The sequence below is a fragment of the Seriola lalandi genome, unplaced genomic scaffold (assembly GCF_002814215.2).
Source record: "Seriola lalandi dorsalis isolate HSWRI2012SDOR001 ecotype SW California unplaced genomic scaffold, Sedor1 jcf7180002054885, whole genome shotgun sequence".
Classification (NCBI taxonomy): Eukaryota; Metazoa; Chordata; class Actinopteri; order Carangiformes; family Carangidae; genus Seriola; species Seriola lalandi.
This window is the reverse complement of record NW_019525437.1, coordinates 6457809-6466729: the sequence shown is the minus strand read 5'-3', so window position 1 is coordinate 6466729 and position 8921 is coordinate 6457809. Positions and strand designations below refer to the sequence as shown.

General features: G+C 35.9%; 1 protein-coding gene across 2 annotated transcripts; it reads right to left on the bottom strand.

The window, feature by feature from the left end:
- Positions 1 to 330: 330 nt before the first annotated feature.
- Positions 331 to 7080, bottom strand: LOC147817830 (coagulation factor XIII B chain-like). Of its 2 annotated transcripts, XM_087180025.1 has the most exons (9): positions 6896 to 7078; positions 6448 to 6624; positions 5754 to 5918; positions 5131 to 5298; positions 4407 to 4574; positions 3414 to 3572; positions 2252 to 2440; positions 1964 to 2149; positions 331 to 1264 (listed from the first exon to the last, which is right to left on the bottom strand). In XM_087180025.1, the coding sequence occupies exons 1-9, from the start codon at positions 6972 to 6974 to the stop codon at positions 1245 to 1247; spliced, it is 1311 nt and encodes a 436-aa protein (XP_087036151.1). In that variant the 5' UTR covers positions 6975 to 7078; the 3' UTR covers positions 331 to 1244. The 2 variants fall into 2 exon arrangements, with proteins under 2 accessions (XP_087036151.1, XP_087036152.1); XM_087180026.1 differs by lacking the exon at positions 6448 to 6624 and having other exon boundaries at positions 6896 to 7080.
- Positions 7081 to 8921: the final 1841 nt, after the last annotated feature.

Sequence of the window (8921 nt, the reverse complement as noted above, 5' to 3'; positions counted from 1 at the left end):
CTATTAAAAAAAATGCTATTTCTGTACTTTTACATTTATTCATGCTTTTTTACATTTATTTATTTATATCTGTATTTCTATATTCATTTAATTATGTATTTATTTATATGTTTATGATTTATTTAATTGTGCATATCAAGATTTATTTATGTATTTATTACTTTATTTCATCTACATTGTTTCATTTGTATATTTATTAATTTCTGTATATTTCTACATTGATTGATTGGTTTATTTCTGTGTCCGTATGTTAAACAGGTAGGCGGTCCTACCTTAGTCTAAAGCTGGATTGGTTATAGAGGTGTAATCGATTGGATGCCTTGAGTGGTAAACAGGAGCTTACATTCACATTTATTGACTTTTTTTTTTCAAAAAGCACCTCACAACACAACTAGTGACATTCTGGACAGACCATGGCTACTTTCTATAAAGGAGAGTGACCAGTACTGATCCACGAGAGGCGCTCCTCTCTCTCTCTCTCTGTGTCTGTTGTACAGAGGTGGAGCAGGACATTCAGTCCACACAGCAGCTGACATATATAAGTACACACACAATCAATTTATAGACCCTTCATAGTTTATATTTTAGGTATCCTATTATGTAAAATGCAGCAAGGGAGCTCCTCTCTAGTGACTTGCCATATGTTAATCCTGGAGGAATTAAACTTAATTTGATCAAACATTTGTGATATATGAAATTAAATTTGACCTGAAAGGTTGGTCCAGGGAAGTTTCAATAAAAACATCACATTAAGGCAAACATAAGCTGTTTTGCTTGAATGTAGCACCAGACTGGTTTATGAAAACCTCGATTGTGAGTATCTGCTGATGATATCAACCTTTCTGTCCAGTTTTAATGACCGCAGTAAATGTGGCATGTGACAATAGTGTTGACACTGCAGTACGAGGCCATTGTAAAAATCATTCAGGGTAACAATCAATCAGTCATAATCAATTTGATTAGTTTCTTTGACTACACCGTTTACTTAAACTTTAATGATTCTAAAAAAAACTGTTGATATACAAGTATTTCATAATGCGTCCATCCAAATCTGCTGTATACATGTGCAAAGAATGGTCATAAAACACTAATAATATCGCCGTATCCAGCGTGTTTATCAGAAAATGCTTAATTCGAATCAAGGCCAAATTCAAAATATCCAAACAGAATATGTCGTTTATACGACCCGTATGAAATTCTGGTATTTTCACTGAGACTTCTTTGGACCTCGAGGAAAATCTGCATCACTGTTGCAGAGTAGGAGCTGTGGGAGAAGATTTCTGTGTTCAGTATCACATCTCAACATACAATGGGTGTAAATCATGCATCCAGTTCTACGTAACCTGCATGGTTTTTGCTTATCCAAGAATACAAAAAGCTCAAGGTTCTAAAGTCATGAAGTTAATATAAAGATCAGCTCTACGTGTGATTGTAAAAAGAGCAGTGGGTCAAAATCATTTGTTGACTGGTGCATAGAAATTCGCTTCTGTTGTGAACAGCCAGGCTAATGCTCACATAACACAGAGTCAGACTGGTCACTATTTCAAAGAACAACAGAAAACACATAAAAACATGCAAATGAGAACAGCTTCATTGGGAGTCCGACTGAACTAAAATACTGTACATGTGAACACAGAGAGTAGGAGAAGCAAACCAGCAGAATGAAAACAAGATGCCATGATGTCGTTTACAGCTGTTACACAGCAGTTTTGAAACAGTTAGTGAAAAGACTAAACCTTCAGTGTTTTGCTGCAACATGTTGTTTGTAGCTACTTGTTAAGGACTAAACAAAAGGACTGATTACACACCGAGACATGAGAATTGAGATTAGTGATCATATAAATTGATTTGTGAAATCTTGAATTTTGCGTCTCGATTTTGTACTATATTGTGGACTACTATGTTGTAAGTCTTCTTAGGCTTTCCACGAGTTACTTTGTAAAATGCTTTTGGATGTACATACGTGTGCATGTAATGTTCTTCTTCTCCCATTGCCCACTGTTGCATGTAATTGTGGCGTCTCCTTCCATTGTATAATGATCACGGCATTGATAAGTTACTTCAGAGCCAGACAAGTATTCCCTCTGGTACGAAGTCACAGCAACAGCATTTTCAACTTTAGGCGGGGGAGCACAGTGACTGGCAATAGCTGCAAGAAATGAAAACATATTCAGTGTTAGGTTTTACGTCATAATCTCTTTATAAACTTTATATGCCTACATCTGATAAAATAAGACTGAAGGTGACTCACGTGCACAGATTGTTTTGAGTGATGTTCCATCTGAATGCCATTTTCCTTCAAGACACGTTACGTGATTAATCTGAGCGATGTATCCTTCCTTACAAATAATTGGGACACTTTCACCTTGCCCATATTTGTTACGCTGAGATGTCACTTCCCTATTAGGAATTACAGGAAGTTGTCCACACTTGCTTTTCTCTAGAGTTGGTATGATAACAAACATTTAGGTTTTTATATTTTTTACAAACAAATAATATTAGCAATAAATAAATAAATAACATTTCTCCATTCAAAATACTTGCACTTTTAAAAAAAAGTGTGAATAAAATTGATGCAACAAATAATTAATTCACGTAGCCTGATCCAAAATGTGCCTTGGCAGGAGTCATATCAGATTGTGCTTTGCATGAATATGAGGCAAGATATGAGATTGAGCTCTCTTTAAAATAATGATTGTTAATGTCCTTGTTTTATAACAGCGTTGCAATATACTGTACTGGCCCAAATATAAGTCGACGTTCTCTTAAGGAAATTAGGCTGGGGCTCGTGTTTGAGGACAAGTCAATGTGTTGACAGCATCAGAAACTCCATGTTGCTAAGCTAGCGAGTGTTAGCAGTGCGTCTATAGTGAGTCTTTCATAGTGTAGTGTCTTGTTAGATAATGTAACATGTTTTGCTGCCATGGAGGATATAAAATCATGACGAGCGTCTCCTGACAACTTTACTGCAGAAATGAACCAGGGAGAAAATCTTTAAAACAGCCAAAATTTACAGCTGTTACAGATTATGAGTCCTAAAAGACAGATGAATCATTCTGACTGCTTCCAAGAGCCTGACAGGAGAGAGAGTCAGTCTGTGAAGATACACAAATATGGGTTTATATGTATTTCATGTTTAACTTGTATGAGAGAAAAGGCATCACTAATGAGTCATGATTTAAGCCTGGGTGGGTTGCCCATCAGGATCGGCCCATATTCAGGCCAATATGGTAATACAGGCAGCAGAGAGGGACACTGAGCGGATGCAATGAGTTTAAGGTCACAAGCAAAGAAATGTTAAAATGTTTACTTTTACTTTAAAAAAAGTTAATATTCTACATTAACAAGCCACTGTGGTCCATTTGCTTTATGCTGGTTATAACTGGACCTGTAAGGCATTAAATATTCATTACCAATGCATTGTTCAAGTCCCGACCACAGGCCATCATTACATGTCGCTTCACCCCACCAGCCTTTAGTCACAAGCTTATAACCTTCCTCACAGGTGTAGTACAGTGTCTCATTGTATGGACCAACTATAAATCCATGTGGAACTTTGGGTTTTGGACATGCTGTATAAATTAAAGACAGAACAAAAGTTACATCCAGAAAGCATCAATCAAAAGATGGAACAACACATTCTTAGCCATGCTAGTGATAAGGCTTAAAATTTAAATACGCCTACTCCAATACTTTGTTTCTTGACTGAATACCTGAGAACTAATGACCAAATGAATTCACATTAACTTTAACCTTACTTTGTTTGTAGTGTTAACCAATTGTTAGCAAGCTAACATGCTAACTAAGATAGTTAATGTCACAAACATACCTGCAATACATCAGCATGTTATCATTGTCATTTTGAACAGGTTGGCATGCAAAACTAAAAAGACTAAGAAAACTGTTCTGATGAAGTGGAATTCCCTTTTTTGTTCTGTAGTTGAGAAAAAATTGGATTTGGACAAATATTTAGGAAGTGGATGGAATTAATGTATACTGATCCAGAGGCCACAGTATTAACCAGTGTGATTATGTCTTCTCTAATGAGGTTAAATTGTGGTGTATGGCAAGGATCGCCTTTATCCCCTTTAATTTTTGCCATACCTCTGGAACCCTTAGTTTTATTCCTACAAAATAATGTAAACACATGGGGAGTTCAGACAAGTGATGAAGAACACAAGCTTTTTCTCTATGCAGATGATGTTTTATTGATAACTAGTAACCCTGAATTTACAGCACCAGAATTTTAAACAATTATAAAGTCAAATTTTGAGATATTTGGATATGCAGTTAACTGGTTTAAATCAGAAGCCATACCACTATCGATTAATTGAATGATAGGAACACTGATAGCCAATCAAAATACATATGAATTCACAGTATCTGTTTTTCTTGTATGGTCTTACCTGTACAGCTCTGAATCCCAGTCCAATTACCTTGGCTACAGACAACAGTAAAACGTCTTTTACTGTTGTTCCTGCATGCAAATTGGACTCGTTCATGGTGGTTGTAACTTATCTTCTCATTGCGTGTAATATATGCATTACTGATGTGGAGTTTTTTACATGGTCTCTCTGAAAGAAATTCATTGAAATTGTGAAAAGTAATTTAAAAAAGCGATACTTTCCTTTGAAGTATTCTGCATATATATATATATATATATATTATATATTATATATATATGCATATATATATATATATATATATATATATGCATATATTTATAAATAACAAGTCACATTTCATTTTCAATTTGTGTGGAATTTGTTTAATTTATGTGTAATTTTTTTCTGATTTCCAGTATCACTTTATGAATAAATCAGTTAAAATGATGCAAGAGTAGAATAATAAAATAATAAGATGCATCTTCAAGAAAACTGGTTAGACTAAGAACAGGTAAAAGATGCTTGCAAACCTCAAACCCCCACATATTTTACTGTGTCATTGCTGTTCTTTAGAAAGCCACTTTTTTCTCCAACATCACAGATTCTTTGTGGTTTTTACTCATAGTGATTAATTTTCCATAAATTGGAAGTCATTTAATTTGTTTTACGATGTCTGGAATAGATTAGGGTCATTAAGCCCCGCAGGTTTGTCCTTTTGACCGTGTTATGTGTTGTATTGTCTTACCTGTACATTGTGGAGACCCAATCCAACCTTTTTGTCCGCAGGTTAGAGAAAAACGTCCCTCATAACCATATTTGCAGACATACTCGACCCGGTCATTGTACCTGTATAATGACTGAGAGTTTCCATCAATGTCTGAATTTGTGAAATATCTTCTGTTGCATGTTACCTCTGGAAAAAAAGAAAGACTGGTAGTGACTGGTTACTGGCAAGTGGAGGCTGCATTTTGTTTTTGCAAAAGAGTCAGTAAATCAGATTCAGATAATTTAGTCATGTTAAATATTTAGTATTTCACCTAAGTAAAAGTAGATAGACTTTAATGTAAAAACAATTATACATAATAGTCCTGCATATTAAATTAAAACTTATGTTATTAAACATAAAATAAAAATGATCAAAAGTCTTGATTATATGGAACTGTCCATTTCAAAGCATATATGTATATGTATATCAAATCATGACAGAATGTTTTCCAGGATGATGTCACTACACTCCAACCTATTTCTATACTAACCCATTTCCTAAAATATATTTTAAATACATGCATGTAAAACCAGAAATAAAAAGACAGAAAAAAAAAGAAAATGTGCCAACACTGTATTTTTTTTGTTTTTGTATTTCCTTACCTCTACATTGTGGATTTCCGTTCCAACCAGTTTCCCCACAGGTTAGATAAAAACGTCCTTCATAACCATCCTTGCAGAGATAATTAGCCCGCTCATGGTAACTGTATTTCAGCTTATTGTTCAAAATATCTGCATTTTGGACATCACGCCTGTTGCACGTAATTTCTGAAAAACAAAACAAAATACTGTTTTACACTATTAATAAGTAAGTTATTACATTACTGTCAGCAGTACTGCACATGGAGCCTACATTTACTTCACTCTCGGTACATGTATAATCATGACATATTATATATATACAGAAGTCATTGTTGGCAATGTGGAGTCAATGGAGTTGTAAGCACAGACATCAAGAGACTGAGAGAATGCAGTTGAAAGTAGTAAGGACATCAATTGGGCCAAAGTCCCCCCGCCTGACATACAAATCTCAGCCCCCAATATGGACTCATACGCCTGTGGTGGCATTCATGTTGTGTCTGGGCATTAACCTTTGGGCAGTTGTTGTGTAGCCCCCAATGTATGGATATGAATGCGACATCACTTTGTAGTTCAGGATCACGGAGTATCAGGTAACGTGATACATAATATGTGGATTTCATCTTTTGGTCTCCAGGGTCTAAAGGGCAGCATTACTTGTATGACTGGCCCCATCACAGATTAAAGATATAATGACGTGACTATAACTTCACAATACCTTGACAGAGTGGATTTGGTCTCCAGCCATCTCTGGTGCATGTGGCCCAGGTGGCACCATCTGTGCTATTGTAGCCTGGTTTACACCAATAACTTACAGTCTCATCCAATGTTATATTTTGTCCCGAATAGACATCCCAGTAATACACATGTGGGTCTTTTCGATCACATGTAATTTCTAGAATAAAAGAGAGACTTGTTTATCTTAAGCAATAGAGATATTATTTGAAAGAGTTCAACAGGTTTTCTCTGTAATGATCTGACAAGCAACTTTAACCCTGCCATTCTAGATAAATCAGATGTTGACAAACACTTGATTACAGAAAATGCTTGTTCATATCAGTTTGCATCTAAAGAAAGTGATATTTTCAGTTGCATGATGTATGATTGTTGTTTTCTAACTGCAGTTCAACCACAGAGAAACTGGACTTGTAATCTGACATTCTTACCATTCTGCTGTAAAGATTCATCCACGTTCAGCCACAGGATAAAAAGCCAGAGACAGTGAAAGAGTTTCATTGTGAACATCCAGGAATTGCAGTATTCAGGAATTACCCAAGGAGGTATAACTTTTCTCCTTGTACAGATCAGATTGAAGTATTTCCACAATGAAAACAGTCTAAGGAAAAATGGGCGACTCTCCCAAAACCCTCCCTTCACCTCCCTCTCACACACATATTTTGCAAGACACACTCATATAAACCTGCTTTGCAATTAATTTTAGCATTCAAACATGGATTTACTCGCAGATTTAGTGTTAAAATGTAAAATATGTAGTTGTAATTTACTCTTGTAATATTGTGCATATAATTACAGGATTCTGCTAAAGATAATGGTCACATTGTACTTTCCTAATGGCCAGAATGACTGTAAAGCACATTGCGTGCACAACAGATTACAGAATGCAGAGCAAAATAAATGCCAGGAGAAGAAGCTTTAACAACACTTAGACACCGCTCCAGAGATTTTTATGAGTTAAAGAAAAGAATAATCGCATTTAACATTCAAGAAATGTATTGCTGAACAGACACACACCTACAGTGATACCAGTGGTTATACTTTAAATGTTGCATCTGAGTCGCTAAAGTCTGACACTGATATGGTCTCAGATCGTTTGAAATGTCACGCTATTAAATTTAGAGAGTCATACTAAGCCATGCTCCTTTGGATGATGTTTTTCTGAATTCTGTCATTCATTCATTCATTCATTGTTTCCTGTTTTATTTTGATATACCCTGACCTTGTCTTAGTCGTCCCTCTGCCAGATTCGTCTGCCTTTTATTCTGACTGATTAGCAAATCTTTTGTGGCAAGTGAATTCTATTTTATTAATCAAGTTCCCAATTCTGAGTCATACTATTGAGTTCTTTTGCCTGTGGTTTCTTCAGTTGTAACACAAAATACCTGTTTAATAAGCCGGATCAGCTGTACATATGTAAGCACTTGGTGTATATACTGTACATAGGTGGATTACTCTGGGTCCCAATCACCTGGACATCATTGTTCACATCAATCATTGGGGGCATTGTTGGGCTGAAAGGAAAAAACATGTTTGTTCATGATGGTACATGCAATGTAAAAAAATTCTCATGCATCCTGAGGGAGGTTGGTGACATGGAATCTGAGCATTTCCTTTAATTTGCCACTTGGCCTAAATATAGTTTGCTCATACAGGATGATCTCCTTATTCATTAAAATTGCATCAGATGATTGGTAATAGTGCTCGTCTTTCTTATTGAATCCGGTTAATCATTAACATGTTTGTCCAACCAGCTCATGTCCATCACTTCCAGTTAGCTAAAGTTTTCACTGGCAAGAGAGCAGGGTCATCGCCCCATCAAAACACCCACTCCCTGTACCAGTGGCTCTTCCTTTGGTACACTTAACCTCAAGTTCATTACTATATTACTACAGACAGGGACTTTAGGTCTGAATGACAAAGCTGTCACTTTAACAGCTTCATCAAGCTGTATTTTCTCTCTGAAAAGGACTTAAACTGTATTTTACAATTCTGCTTTAAAAGACTATTCGAACTATACTATACTATGCTGTACATCATTTATTTTCCATATTCACAGATAGTTAAATGTTGGATTTTGGTGTACCAGATAACAGGGAAAATTACATTGCACTGAGCAAAGGTTTCACTGTGCTGAATGACTGGCTGACAATAAACACAAAGCAGTGTTTAATTTACTTAACCAGATGTTTAAAAGGCAACATGTACATGTTTTCTGTCATAATACATGTATCTGACAGTGGAAGAAGAAAATAGACTGAGTGAATATTTGATAACGGATCGAACTATTTACTCTTGTTAATCATTTACATGTTTGTTCTGCCTTCTCATCATTTCCAGTTACTTGCAACTGGGCAGGGCAACCACACCATCATTACACCACTGACACATTCCCACTGTGCCGACAGGTCTTCCTCTGGCACACACGAACTCGATCTTTATGAGTCACATACAGAG

Coding starts and splice junctions, on each gene's coding strand:
- LOC147817830 (XM_087180025.1), bottom strand. CDS start 6,974: ATGTTCACAATGAAACTCTTTCACTGTCTCTGGCTTTTTATCCTGTGG. Junction 5,919..6,447: donor ACCAAATCCACTCTGTCAAG/GTATTGTGAAGT, acceptor TTTGTTTTTCAG/AAATTACGTGCAACAGGCGT. Junction 5,299..5,753: donor CGGAAATCCACAATGTAGAG/GTAAGGAAATAC, acceptor CTTTTTTTCCAG/AGGTAACATGCAACAGAAGA.